Source organism: Cavia porcellus, unplaced genomic scaffold (assembly GCF_034190915.1).
Source record: "Cavia porcellus strain 051 isolate PalLab524CR breed Dunkin Hartley unplaced genomic scaffold, mCavPor4.1 scaffold_18, whole genome shotgun sequence".
NCBI classification, from domain to species: domain Eukaryota; kingdom Metazoa; phylum Chordata; class Mammalia; order Rodentia; family Caviidae; genus Cavia; species Cavia porcellus.
Genome location: NW_026947501.1, coordinates 42,845,226 through 42,860,849, shown reverse-complemented (window position 1 = coordinate 42,860,849; position 15,624 = coordinate 42,845,226). Strand labels below are relative to the sequence as shown.

The 15,624-nt window shown below is 40.2% G+C and overlaps 1 gene segment (V, D, J or C); it reads left to right on the top strand.

The window, feature by feature from the left end:
- The first annotated feature begins 7,331 nt into the window (after positions 1–7,331).
- LOC111756551 (immunoglobulin kappa variable 1D-33-like) lies at positions 7,332–7,774 on the top strand. The segment is given in 2 exon segments: positions 7,332–7,386; positions 7,506–7,774. Coding segments are annotated over 2 exon segments (324 nt in total).
- The last annotated feature ends 7,850 nt before the right edge of the window (positions 7,775–15,624 follow it).

Below are 15,624 nucleotides of genomic sequence, written 5' to 3'. Positions count from 1 at the left end.
CCTTGGGGCATTGTCAGAGGACAATTAGGGCAAAACATAGACTTTGAGTCTGTACATTTTTTTTACAAGTTTATAGACAATAAACTTATCTAGCTAACAATTTCATTTGCTCAAATTATAAGTGCTGTTTGAATGGAATGTTTGAAATTCTAGATGCTGGAAATTATAAATAGTAACAAAACCACAGATTATAGAACTTACTTTATATATCACCAGTATACCACAGCAGGAATACATCAGAGGCTAACTAAGGTGAAGTAAGATATTTTTTGGTTGTGTTTGATTCAGAATCGTATGGAAGTGAGTGTTGGAGGATGATGACATAGATTCTGAAAGACATTAAAATGCATTTCTATTGAAGAACCTCAGAACTTCAGGATTCTCTGCTTGAATCTGTGGACAGAGACCTTCTCCACTAGGATTCAAAAGGATCTAAGTCATAAAGGAGTATTTTAGGCCTGTAAGCATTAAATTGTATTAAGTATTTGTGTAACACATAAAGTTGAGTGACTGATTCAGAATCAGAAACCTAGCAAAGGCCTTAGTCCAAAGAGGTGGTCCAGCAAAGACATGCATCATTTGAGGAGCAACTACTGTGCAATAGTGTGGTGACTGAGCAATGGTAGGTTGTCTATCAACAAAGGAGCTGTGAATAGGAGGAATTATATCTATGGCTCGACAAGTACCAGAATCCTTTGTGTAGAAAGGAAAAAAAAAAAACAAAATGCCACAGCAAACAAAAATTCAGAGAGATAATCACCAACTCCCATGTTAGGGTTATGGGGAAAAATTCTGCCTTTGAAGGCAGTCACCTATGGCTTCAAGGTTCATGAATTCACAGCAACTGTCTCAGGGGAATCCCTTGTGCTGTGCTAGAGTTTCCCCTGTTAGACGCGGTCTCCTTTTCCAAGTGGGTTTCCATGTCTGCACTCAGGTAACATTCCAGCAAACATGGCAGGAGAACAAACACGTAGCGAGCATCACCTTGGTCTGAAGTTTCTTCTCTGAAGGTTTAGATCCTCCAGTCCTCACGTCACCCATTACCTGCTAATGCCATTCAATGCTCCTTTTGTGTCTTATTTGCTTAACGTATTAGAATTTTTCAATGTCATTTTAGCTGTTCAACTTTTTAAAAATTGTTCCAAGGGATAAAGATGCCTTTTAGTTTTGAAAAATAAATAATATTTCACAGATGGCATTTTGGCATTAAATGATCTTTCAAAGAATGACAAGTTTTCAAAAAAGTAGTAAATGCATTATCTTAACATGGTTGAGTCATTAAATAAAATGCATGTATCTTTTATTAAATAGCAATTGTATAGAAAACATGATTTTAGATTAATTCCACTGAAAAATAATTGTCAAAGCACATTTTTGAACTAATAATAGCCAGGACAATTACTTGTGCTACTATGGGGTGATCAGAGTAGAGGGATGTTTGAATAAACAGGAAGACATACCTTGTTTGGGGCTGAGCAAGTGAACCACATCAGAGCTGATGGTGCTAAGGAAATGGATTCCATGTGGAGTACAGTTAAAGTTGGATTCCTCAAGAGAAATTCCCTAGGGATACAAGAAAACTGGTTTAGAGTAAAAATAAATGTAAGGTACATCTGAAATGACAGTTCTTCTGAGTGTCATTCTTAAGGAGGGATGCACATCCTACCAGAGATCTACCGTGTTCTCTCCCACTTGGGTGAACCCTCAAGATCCCTCTCACACTGTATGGCAGGACGCTCACAGGACTCTGTGCAGAGTAAGAACCCCCCCACACACACACACACAATCCCCCTGGCATGCTTATCCTTTCAGCCTACAGGAACAGCTGTGGGTCCCCAGGGAAAAGAGGAAACCAGCTTAATCTCAAGGGACACAGCAATGGAGCCTTTGATGAGGAGCACACAGAGGCCTCAGTCACAGGGTCTGTGTGTCAGAGAGTTCAGCATTCTTCTTGAAACCTCTTCCTAGCTCTCCACTGAGGGCTTAATTCCCACACAGCCTCTAGGGAGCTGCTGTACCATCTTCCGTGGAGCTGCAGCTGAGGTTCCCTGAAGAGCTTATGGCTAGAGTAATGTCATATAATGGCTCAATAATGTCATTGGGAGCAGAATCTGGTGCATTCTGACAATTGTTACCTGATTCCCTTAGGGCACTTTTTCTGCCTTTACCAAATATCAGATCCACTAACCAATGATGAGAACCTGAATTAGAAATAGAAAGATACCTGAATTTCATGCTGTTTGGAATTTGAGCAAGTGACAGCACTCAGGAGTCTCATGGATGTGGAGTTTAAACTAATATTTTATGATTCTATTTGAACTTGCATCTCTGCTATAGATTTTAGAAATATCACTCCAGAGTATCCTGACATGATACAAGAAAATTATTGTGAAAATGTCTTGATTCACCAAGATTTAATGACTACTAAAGTATGAATCCACTTATCAAACATTACAAATTTTAAACACACACATATCCATATATGTGTATATATACATAAACACACACACACACACACACACACACACACACACACACACACGTACATATGTATGCATTAGATCTATATATTTTAGAAAAGTCTGTCCAGACGATGGAATAGAATCAGAGGAGAAGTCAGCATTTAATTTTCAACGGTGCATAGAAGACACAAGCATCAATGAGTGAAGAAAAAATGGAGTTCTTCAACAGCACTGCACACTGGTTAAAACAAACAGGCCTGAACAGAACCTGTCACCAGCTACAGCAGGGAACACATTTTTTTTTTCCTGTCCTGCTCTTGGAAAATTGTCACCATATTAAAGCCCAAACAAGTCTTATCAAGTTTCCGAAGATCAATGTTACTCAAACTGTTCTGAGGACTATTTTGCAAAGCAAAAGTAGAAGACTAACTGATAAGTTCCTGGATATGAGGAACTAAAATAACACATTTGTTTTATTTATTTATTTATTTATTTATTTATTTATTTTTTATTTAAAGAAAAGGAAACAAAAAAATACATGGAGATAAAAAAAGGGTAGAAATAATACAAACTTACAGAAAAACAAGGTAAGAAATCGCTGGTAGATAAGTTACACATTGTCATCTTAGAAATAGCTGTTTATGTTATAGAATTAAAGTATTTAGAATGACATCCAAAAAGTGACACTACAATCCATTCTGCTCTATGATCGAACAAAAGCTCAGTAATATGGTTACCAGTCCTACACATTTGTTTTACATCTCAAAGAGAGTAAGATTAAACATATCAAAAGAGAACAAAGCAGTTAAAAAAACAATTTAAAGAAATACAGATTTCAAAGCGAGCCCACTGGAGATCTTCATTGTCTATCTGTCTCTAGTTTCTTACAAATAGTTGTCCCCATCTTCACCCACTTTATATACTTATTGCATATTATAGAACTAACCAAATCATTGGAGGCTTTTTAGGTCCTCAAGTTCCAAATTAGGGAAGACAATGGTAACTACCATCGCAACTCTCATTCTCTTTGTGATAGCTGTCCCCATCTCTACATATGCTAAAATTGAACTCAAGAAACCAGTCCAGTGTCATTCTAATCAGTGAACAATAGTATTGCTAGAATTTATGTGAATTTCTACATATATATCTATCCTCTCTTTGTTATAGGGAAAACCAAGTCATAGAAAGACAGCAAAACAATTTCCTAGAAAAACATGCCATGGATAAGACATATAAGAACACAATATAGATGATCTTCTGTAGTTACTATGTTTTCTCTTGTTATTTTCAATAGATTTGACCACAACACTGGCTTATTATAGTTAAATATAGTATCACCTATTTTTATAAAAACTTAACTTTGATAGCATTGTAGGATTTGAGAGCTGTTACTAATTAATACCAGTATGGATATCCTTTACATCTTGTCATCCTCAGAGTAGTTGTCTCTACTTTTAGGGTTGATACTAACAAGCATACCAATTTCAAATAAAATCAGCCAAAGCCAACCCATAGTCTTATGATTCAGATTCAATTAAGATCAGTCATAGTAAGACTCACATTCTTTATTCTTAAGTTATGTATCTTTTTGTCATCTTCTAGTTTTTGAATTGCTTCTTTCTGGTTCCTTGTTATTTTTAAGAGACTTTTTCTTTCATGATCATATGCCATAAATCTCTCTTCAAGTTTCAGAAGGCTGTCTTTAGTTTCTGTCAAGGCATTTTGCCAGTGTTCAATGGAGTTTTTAGTTTCCTGGTATTCTCTTTGGATCTGCTTCATGTATTCGAAGTTATGTTTAAATTCTTCTCCAGAAGTTTCTCTTTCTTTTCTGATTTCCTCATTTCTTCCATCTGTGTTCTCTTGGGCGGGGCTTGTCATTTCTTTAATTAATATCTTTATATCTTGCCTCACTTGGATCAGAAGTACAGCTTTACATTCATCTATGAGATCATAAAGGTACTTTTTTAATTTTGGCTGATGCTGTGTCGAGCAATGGATGGTTACTGTGCGTGTTCTCTTCAGTATTTACTTCTCCTGGGCTTATTTTCTCATGTTGGGCAGCTGGAGATTTTTTTTTTTATTTTATGTCTTGCCATGTTTCTGGTTTCTTTCAGACTGTCCTGGGGTTCTCTGGCCCTCTCTGAATTGCTTAGGGCCTTTCAGAAGCGTGCTGACTTGAGTTTTTGCTGTCCTCCCCAACTTGCTGTTATCTAGGGTAGGCTGGGATGCAGGGGCAGTACAGGCTAGTCTCCAGCCTCTGCGCCAGTCAATCTGTAAATTAGGCTGTACTTTCTGGATGTCACTAAGTTGTGACTATTTTGTATCTGCTTATTGGGCCCCAAGCAGAGGCTTGGTTTAGCTCCAGTAGCTCCTGCCAGTTCTCTTTGTACCAGAAGCAGCTGACTAATGTCACTATGGTACAGGGTTCTGCCCAAATCCCAGCTGTTCTCTTCCAGACCTCTCAGTGACAGGAGCACCAGAACAGCAGATCTGCCCAAATCCAAGATGTCTCCCACTAGTTCTCTGTATGACGCTGAAGCCAGCACGCACTCAGGCTCTGCCCAATTTCAAGATGTCTTCCACCAGCCCTCCCTACAGGGGGACTCAGTGATGCCACCGAGCTGTAGGTTCTGCCCAACTCTAAGATGGCTGCACCAGACTCTGTGTTATTGATGTCCCCATGGTGGCAGGCACTGCCCAGTTCCAAGATGTTCTCTGGCCAACCCCAGCAGCCGTGGGGTCCCCGGTACTCACCAGGGTCCAACGAAGGTCTTCCTCCCGGGTCCACTGCACACCACGCCGCCCACTTTCCTGCCCTCCTGGCACAGCGCAGAACAGTCAGAAGTCTGCACAGCATGCACTCCCGGCACAGTGCGGAATGGCCAGAAATCTGCTCAGCATTTGGCTTTGGAGCTCCAGAGCCTTTCACGATCTCCTCTGGTGCAGTGGGACAGTCCTGGCTGCCTCTCGGGGTCCCAGGTCTCAGTTTCCAGCAGTCACCAAAAGCCAACACAGCTTTTCCTGTTGGGTCCACGGGTCAGTTTGTTGATTTAAAGGCACGGGATTTGCAGCCTCCCGTTATCAGCCTTCATAGTCTCAGCAGGACTTTAAATCCTCTAGATGCACTGTCTTGGGTAATAAGAATCATTATCCAATTGTCTGGCCCTCTCCATGTTGTCATATTCTAGCTTCTAATATGATTTCTCCGGAGAGACTCTCCGCCCGATCCCCTAGCAAGCCGCCATTTTCTCCAACCCCTAAGCCCAACACATTTGTTTTAAGCACTTGAGTCAAATATGAAATGAAAAAGTATTACAAATATCACACCACAAATGAAAATGCAAACACAACAAGTAAGAGAAAGACAGCAAGAACTGTGATGAGGATACTGTGTGCTTTGAATGCTTAGACAGTGACACCTCCATTGTGGGACTGTTTAAACAACAGCTTCCAGATATCCCAGTTCCCAAGTCTGAAAAATATCTCCTCAGTGTTGGGAATTTTGCTTCATAACAGAACCAAATTTCAACTTGAAAAAACCTGTATGGGCCAAGAGTGAGTCACAAATCCACTGTCTCCAGGGATACAAAGAGTGACCCTGCAGTGTAATCTCAGCCACCTACCCAGCACTCCACACTCAACCAGCCATGCAGGGCCTGCCTTGTCACATTACAACATAGCTCATTGTGCTTTTATAACGCAGTGAGATTACTTGCATAAACTTTCCTACCCATGGCTCTAGTACTGAAGTTTAGAAAAAGCTGTGGAAACCATAATAGTGTTCAAAAAATTGTGCTGTTTTTTATAGTTCTAGAAAATTAATTTTTCCCTATAGTTCCATTTTTTGGGCCTCAGAACCAAATAATTGGTTCTGCATTTTATTTACAGGGAACATATGTTCCAGTCTCGAAGTTTTTGTTGTTGGAACACACTTTTGGAGTAAAGTAAGTTCAATAAACAGATTGTCACTGTGTCAGTAAAGCACAAAACCTGGAGGCATCCTCCTCAACAGCCACATGTGGTGTAGCTGAGATTTTGCCCCCAGACAATACACTGTCATCTTCTGGGCCAGTGACAGTGACAAGGTCTCTTACAGAAAAACCTAAGGAAAGTGGGTTGAAAAGAAAAACTGGCATTTGGAGCTCTTCGGTGACCTAATTTCCAAGTCTGGTCCAAGGGTCCCATCATGGGGCAGTGGCAGTGGCACCCAGCCCTGAGTCCCTCACAAACTGCAGCTTCATGGCTGAGGATGCCTCTCTCACCGCAGCAGCAGCAGGGTGCAAATTGGTAGCAGTATGCTGCCTGACTGTCTTCAAGAGGGCTCCGAATACTATTGCTAAAACTAGGCACAGGGTTTTGATAAATATTCAGAATAATTTTATGTATAGAAATTTATAGAAATAAACTTCAAATTCAAAATGATGCTGTGATGGAATTTCAAACTTTTGGCCAGTGAGAAATTTTGGGGGCTAAAAAATGCACAACATTCTCAATTTCTTAGATTTTACTATGTGGTCTTTATAAAGAAGGAGATGATAGTTCACTGTCACAGAGAAAACATAGAGACATTATTCCATGTACTCTGTCTGTTCACTTCAATATTTAAACTCTCAAAGCTATTCTTTAACAATTCGCCCCCAGGAGGAAACATGTAATTGGCAAAAACACTTTCATTAATATGGTCTGACCTGGACATCTGGGTACACTGGGCCTGAGCTGAGTTACTGAGGTGAATCAGCCCTGCAACTGTGCCCAACCATGCCCAACACCTGCTGATTTGCATGTCCCCAGGACACAGCCCACTGCCTTCAGACTTTTTAACAGGCTGCTTACAACCTGGTCAGGATTCAGTCCCAGTCAACACACAGCATGAACATGAGGGTCACTGCTCAGCTCCTGGGGCTTTTGGTGCTCTGGCTGCCAGGTAAGGATGGGCAGCATTGGAGATTTCCTCAGCACAGTGTGTTCAGGGAAACTGAATTTCATGGAAGACTTCTTAAAACATAATCCTGTGGATATTTCTGTTTATGTCTCCAATGTCAGGAACCAGGTGTGACATCCAGATGACCCAGTCTCCATCCTCCCTGTCTATGTCTCCTGGAGACAGAGTAACCATCACTTGCAGAGCCAGTCAGGACATTTATAATGCTCTAAATTGGTATTATCAGGAACCAGGGAAAGCTCCTGAACTCCTGATCTATTCTGCAATCTTTCTGCAACCTGGGGTCCCATCCAGATTCAGTGGCAGTGGATCTGGGGCAGATTACACTATCACCATCAGCAGCCTGGAGCCTGAGGATGTTGCAACTTAATACTGTCTTCAGAGTGCTGCCCCCCCCCAGTGATACAAGACATGGCAGAAACCTCCCAGGGAAGCCTCATTGTGAGGCTGGGCTTCCCCAGCTGCTCCTCCTAATGTTCCCTCCTCCTGATAGCATTTCTCCGATGTAAACAGTCTTTGAAGTTCACAGGGAGGTTTTGGCAGAATGGTCAGGGAGGTTCCAGTGTACACTAAATCTCTGTCTTTCCTGCAGTGCTGGAGGCACTGACATGACAGTGGTTCTGCTGATTGAGGAGAGGACACAGCTGAGCACAGGGGAGAGAATGGATTGTGGGATTGCAGGAGCTGCTGAGATTCATCTCACAAAGTAGCAGCTCTCTCTTTCTCTCTCTGACTCTGCTTCTCTGTCTTTCTCACCTTTTCCCCTCTCACTCTTCTCCCATTCTCCTTTTCTTTGTTTCTATTCCCCTTTCCCTTTGTCCCTCTCTCTCTCTGCTCTGTTTTCCTCTTTTCTCCATGTCTCCTCTCTTTGCCTTCTGTCCTCTTTCTCTCTCCCTTTCTTCCTCTTCCCCATCATTTTCTTTCTCTCTCTTCCTCCCAGACTCTCCCTGTCTCCATATTTTCCTGTATGTCTCCCTCATTTCATTTCTGAGTCTTTCTCTCTGTCTCTCTCTGTCTCTGTCTCTCTGTCTCTGTCACTGACTCTGTCTCTGTTTCTGTCTCTCTCTCTCTCTCTCTCATTTCTCTCTCTCTCTCTCTCTCTCTCTCTCTCTCTCTCTCTCTCTCTCTCTCTGTGTGTGTGTGTGTGAGTGTGTGTGTGCGTGTGTTTCTCTTTCTCCTTCACTTTATCCCATCCCAGCCAGTGGGAATTGATTCTAGAGACTTCATATAGAGGTTCATGCCTACCCGTTCCTCTTCCTAACCCGCCCAAGTCTGGGACTGAACTTGAAGTCTTTCTGCTTCAGGTGTGCAAGGTGTTAGATGATCTGCCTGTTCCATCATCCATGCTCTGAAAAAACTTATGGGAAGTCACACCCAAATACATAGCTTGCTGCTACCTATTTAAGGAAGTTATTATGTCTTTGAATTGAATTAACCAAGATTGTGCAGTACTACGTACTATTTTCTGAAGATACAGGAAATTTTTTCAAGATCATGACTGACCTATGGATGTAACCTGAATACACATTGTTCTGAAGTAATGGTCAATTGAACACTAAGATTCTTAATGACAAGTGAAGAATAATCAGTTTTCCATATACAAATATACTGAGAAATATTCTCATCTGCAGTCATGCACTGAAGGTCACATAACAGTTTGCATTAAGGATTGAGAAAAGCTGTGATTTTCCTTCTGCAAGTTCAGAGAACGTAGGTGCTTACACACTGGACATATCTGCATCTGTCAGGAGAATGTGCATTCCAGGTCCTCTGCTTTGCCTTCTGTGATTGCTGAGCTGCATTTTTTAGATTGAGAGTGTGCAAGGAGGCACAGATATGGCTGGTGGAAGTCAGCAGAATGACAGGGAAGGTAGGCCTGTGGGGGAGATGTACATGGAACCAGATGAAGGGGTCTGCTTTCCATGTGGAGGTTCCTGTGTCTGAAATTGGATCCAAAAGGTCAATGGCAAGCAAGTCCCATTGTGGTTGAGGTCCTAATACAGAAAGCAAAAGATGTGAGAGTGAATTGAAGTGCCTGAGTCTAGAAGCCACAATTGGCATTACAGAGAGTTTGACAGTAGTCATACGGGGATCCTGGTGCTGCAGGCACAGCTGGATATGTGTTCTCGCCATTGAACCTGATCCAGATCCTCAGGGAACAGCAGTGTATAAGGTAGAAGGTGTTCAAATTTGTGCCAAGTTTATCTAGAGTCAACTTCCTACACACTGTGTATTGGCACTAGCTTGACCATAAATGGACATGCTTTCCTGGAGATACAGACAGAGAAGCTGGTGCCTGGGTTAATAAGATGCCCACTCACTCTCATAGTGAAAGAAAAAGGAGACATTTTTAATAGTTAGAGGGTGACATAGTGCCCAGCATCTGCCCTCCTGTAGCATACAGGGTTTGCTGAGCTGGCCTCTCCTCAGGGCCTCCCTGCTCTCCCTAAATTCAGGCTCAGAGGGTCTGCACTTGGTCCCCAGGAACATGATTGGAGAGTAGGGGCTTGGGTTGCTGGTTACAGGAATCCCACAGCTGACCCACTATAGATCTTTTTTCTCAGCTACAATTAACGCTTGGGTGCTTGAATATACCCAGTTTTCATGTTTCACCTAATCCAGAGTCCCAGAGTTGAAGAAAGAAAAACAAGTATTTATTAAAATACTTGTATGATAGGCAGCCTTAGGTGTTTCAGCATGCAATGTATTAAATATCAGAAAAGGATAGTATATCAAGATTTTCAAACCTGGAATAAAGTGGAGGAATTCACTCTCTTCATATGTAATAATCCTGTATCTTTTCACAGTAGCAGATTTCTTTTCTTCTTATTTTTTTTTTGAATTTAAAGAGAATAATTACCAACTTTAAAAAAAAGAAAATCAGAACAGAAAAATGCAAGCAATAAAAGACTTTAAAACAACAGGATATCAACCGGAGATACCATAATATCTCTTGTTTTCTTCAAAATAGTTGACCATACTTTCACATACAATAATATCAAACATAACAAAATGATATAAAAGCAATCAAAAGAATGAACGCAGTACATAATTTCAAATCACATAATAAGAAAAGAACAATGGTAACTATATCTCATTTTCTTCAAAATATTGCCCATACTATCACACATAATAAAATCAATTGAAACACAGCAGAATAGAACCAATCAAAACAAAAGAACAAAAGCATGACAGGCCTTCAAAACAAGATGATAGGAAACCAGCAATGGCAACCAGACTGTCTCATTTTCTTCAAAATAGCTGTTCATACCATCATACACAATAAAATGAAACAAAACAAAACACAATAGCACCAATTAAACAAGCAAATGAAAGCCTTATAATACTTCATAACAAGAAAATAGGAAACCAATCTTGATTTCCATAGTACATCCCATTATGTTCATAATAGCTGCCCATACCATAAAGCAGAGTAAAATTTAACAAAACAAGACAGAACGAGGGCAAACCTAACATAATTGTGGAAACAGTGTAAGAGTTCAGGACAAAACAGTAAAAAATTAACAATAGTTTCCACCTTTCCCTCACAGGGGTTTCCTCCCCTAAGTTTTACAATAACTATTTTGCTTTTTAATCCCATTAACTCCTTCTGTTTCTTATGCAAGAATTCACACATATGAGTTCAAACTGTTTTGGCCTAGTGATGGATGCAGTGTCAGCTTCATAACTAACAGTGAAGAGACTCCGCGGCCAGACTCGCTGGGAATCTCCACACTCATTTCCCTCATGGTGGCACTGGTGTACATTCCCACCAGCAAAGTAGAACAGTTTTGTTGCTCCAACATCAGTGCTGCCATTCCGTGCTATTCCATTTGACCCAGCTGTCTTCTTTCTAGGCCTCTTTCAAATGAGTTAAACTCATCATAATTCACGGATATGTATGCATCCATGTTTGTAGTGCCACACTGATAGTAGCTAGGTCTTGGAAACAATGTATTTGTTTATCAACAAACAATTGGAAAAAGAAAATGTGCTATCTATGTGCAATGGAGTAGAGCTCTACCAGAAAGAAACACAATTTGTAGGCAATGAACACAATTTAAGACCAGAATAATAAGTAAAATACATTGAACATACAAGCTTAAGTATCAGATGGTTTATCTTAGATGATAAAAAACCCCAAAATTATATATATATATCCCAAAATTATTTATATACATAAAATTATATATACATACATATATATATATATATATATATATATATATATAGAGAGAGAGAGAGAGAGAGAGAGAGGGAGAGAGAGAGAGTGACAGACAGACAGGTAGAGAGGAGCAGCACAGGAAATGAAGTTCAAAAATTTCCCTGAAATTATCTGTTTTGTTGTTTTAAAATAACAAAATCCCAATTTGGCAATTTATGTCATTTATTCTGCCAGGAAAAATGTCATTTAAAGTAAATTTTTGTCTTAATTTGTTTGTTGCTTCTTTTTAAGACAGTGTTTTATTTATAAATTTTGTTGACATAAGTTTAAAAACATAATACAGAGTATATTTCAATTAATGTTCTCTAATTTATTTTGTGAAAAGCTATTGATTTTTCTTCATCAAATTAAGTGCATTTTATGTTTTTCTTTACAATACCTCTCTGTATGACACTAAAATCAAGTGTAAAAATGCCCTGGGCCCATGCTTCTGAAATTCTACAAAGTACAAGGTTAAGGTACAACCCGTAGATAGCAGACAAGCATCACATTGAATGTAGCAGGACATCCTGACCTTGGTCATGGTCAGGTAGTGATGCTGTGACTGTCTTGGCAGGATTACTCCTCTCCAGTGGGGCTGCTTGACCAGAGACAGAGGGAAACAGTTCAGGTGATGGCAAACTTTTAGGTTCACACAGCAATAGAGAAGCCCTTGCATATATTCCAAGTATGAATTTTTAAATAGCTACATCCATTTGCAGGCAAGATCCAGGCATGTGATGTGTGTGCCTCCACTGAAGTACCTTCCAGCCTGGTGCAGAGTGTGGATCAGACCCTTGGTTAGTCTCTAGCAATTTTCTGTTGCAGAACATAGTACTGAGTAACCCTAAAATTGCCCTGCTAAAACATTCAATGTAAAAAATACATTGCTAATCTAAGTTAAAATTAGTAATTTAGTTCCTTGATTACACAGTGCACATTTCTAGTGCTGAACAGGCATGTGTGGCTCATGCCAGGCTGTGGATCAACACAAATACACCCATGCAGAGCATGTTAGGAAACTATTCTGGTTAGTGCTGCTCAAGTTTCCTGGTCACTCACAGTGTCAACCAATCTTTGATCCAAAAGGCCTGGTAGCCCTGGATATTTTCTTGGGGATTCAACTGTTTTCCTTCATTTCTCCCCCATGTTGAATCAATATTTCTCACAGGAAGTGTTGTGTCCAACAAAAATTGAAGGAGTGAATCTTTCTTCAGCACTGCTACTGAGTTATAAAATCAGTTTACAATGCCATCCCTCCCTGGAGTAAACCCTAGAGATGCGTGGGAAGAGGGTTACATGATAGCATTTTCTGTTCAATCCATAATCCAAATGTTGTCTGTGTATCACAAGGTGATGGAGATTAAAAGAGGAGCAGGGGAAGAGAGGGAGAGAGGGGAAGAGAGTTTGCTTGCAATGAGGAAATGAAGAAGGTTGAGATTACATTGTCTTTTTCTCTTCTTGGTACTGTGTTCAATGCTGATTACAGCACAAACTCAAGAGCTGTGTCCAGAGCTGTGACTCCGAAATTTTCTTCCTGACGGGAACATAACTATACATGTTTTTATTACATAGAGAGAATTACAAAATAACTACTAAATATTAAAGGAATGTACTGATGGTTTGTTTGAAGGTAAATACATGTCACCTCAGTGACAAAGGTCTTATTAGTTGTAATAAAACAATTAAAATTGGACTAGAAATGTAAAACCTAACAACATTACAGATAGAAGTATAATTGCAATTGAAACCTAATACTTTATAATGAACCAGTCAAATGATAAGATAAACATGTCTAATTAACACAATTACATGGTCTTAAGGAACCAACATTTTAAAAATGCTGAAAATAAGAGATAAAGCTGAAAAATATACCACCATATGTAACTTGAGCACAAACATCTGTAGCAAAGCGTTTGCTATTCTGAAAGTGTCCCTTTCGTTGTAACTTTTATGCATCTCATTGTTCCTTTTCGACTTCTTCAATCTTCTTGGGATTTTTCTGGAATGAGTCAATATTCATGATACTTTGAACAACACTTTTAACAGCAGAGTCACCAATGAACCAACAGTGAGGCACCCAACAAATTTAGGACTACTAGGTCCCACAGCTGTGATATTATACTTCTATCTTCCGGGTTTGCTATTTTCAATGAAAAGTCAAAACAATTGTTGCCTGTGAGATGCTAAACTGTCAGAGAAGAATTTGTGGATGCTGGAGACCCTTAGAGGAAGGAGGTGTTGGTGGAAGCATGAATGTGCTGAGGCTCCAAGGCTAGCTCCCATTTCTTCCTCATATTTTTTGCAGAGTCTGGGAAGGGAGAGATGGAAAGTGGTTTTCAGGCTTTCTGTACACCTGGGATCTATTTGCTTCTAAGGCTCCATAGTTGCAGAGTTGCTCACCAATGTCTCAGTAGGGGAGCTGTCAGGGTTTTCACAGGTTGTCCTGGAAAGGGCTCTGAGACAGGAAAGATGGACTGGCTTTACAGATCTGTACCATGATTCTTTAGTCTAAAGACATTTCTTTCATGGTCTTCAGGGACTTTTGGTATTTGTCACAACAAAATTTTTGTTATATCATGTGGGTTACACATGACATGTTCACTGTCCTATGACCATTAACCTTTTAGATCTCTAGATGAACTTTTGGTGTTTTGACCATTATTTGAATTTTCTATAGAATCTTGTATGTTAATTGAAGTCTAGAATGAGCTTCATGAATACTTTTAAAACAGATTTTAGTCAAGGCCTAAAAGTATAAAATTGAGCCTCCTCCATCCTAGATACCAGTTGGAATTTGGAGGCACATGTGACCCACTACAAAATGAGATATAAGAGAAATGATCAAGATAGACAGGTACTGGGAAAGATTTTCATTCACCTGAAATGGTAGGGGTAGGAATGAGAAACTTTGCCTCAATTTCTTCCAGAAACAGTTTTTGGAATGTCTGTGACATAGAAACACTTCAAGCAGCCTTTTCAGATCATGGGACAGTGAGACCCAACACTGAAAATTCTGTGCACTGTCAGTGGAAAAGCAGAAATAAAGCTTATGTATTCTTTCTGCTGTCTCCAAACTGCTGCACTGATATTAATTTTGTTAAAAGGCAGACCTGCTATGATGGTTTTAGTAATTGCTAAAGTTACTTTTATTGGCTTCAAAGATGATTTTAGCTTATTCTGAAAAGAAAGTAGAGCTATTCTGGCTGCCAGGTAAGGATAGGCAACACTGGGAATTTTCCTCAGTACAGAGCGGTCAATGCTGCTTGGCCCTTCAAGGAAGGCCAGACAATCATTGTTTATCGGGATTAGCTGTAATGATATCTGCTATGTTCCAATTATGATATGCCAGATTTGACATCCAGATGACCCATTCTCCATCCTCCTTATCTGCATCTTTAGGGGACAAAGTCACCATCAGTTCTTGCGTGAGTCAGGATATTAACAAGTAGTTAGCCTGCTATCGACAGAAACCAGGGCAAGCTCCTAAACTTCTGATCTATGGTGCAACCAGCTTGCTCACTGGGGTCCCATCGAGGTTCAGTGGCAGTGGATGAGAGACAGATTACACTTTCACCATCCACAACCTGCAGCCTGAAGATGCCGTAGCATATTACTATCTTCAGAGTTGGGAAGACCCTCACACTGTGATAGAGGCCATAACAAAAAGAACCCAGAGAAGTGTGAGGCTGGGCTGCCCAGCTGCTCCTTCTGGTGTCTCCATCCATGAAGAGCTTTGCTCAGATAAAGCCAGGCTGTAAGGTCACTGGAGGTTTTGGTAGAAGGTGGAGGGCTGCTCCTTTGCACCCTGACTCTCCTTTCTCCTCCTGAGCTTGAGCACAGACTTCACACTTCTGGTCCTGATTTAATGAAGGACATTGATGGTCACCCCTGAGCTGTGTGGGCTGTGGAGTCATATTGGATTTTATACAGCAACAGATGATCCCTGTTATGTGATCCAAGAAATAATTTTTAAATATTTACAATATGTTTAGAACTGATTTCAGTTCAGAACA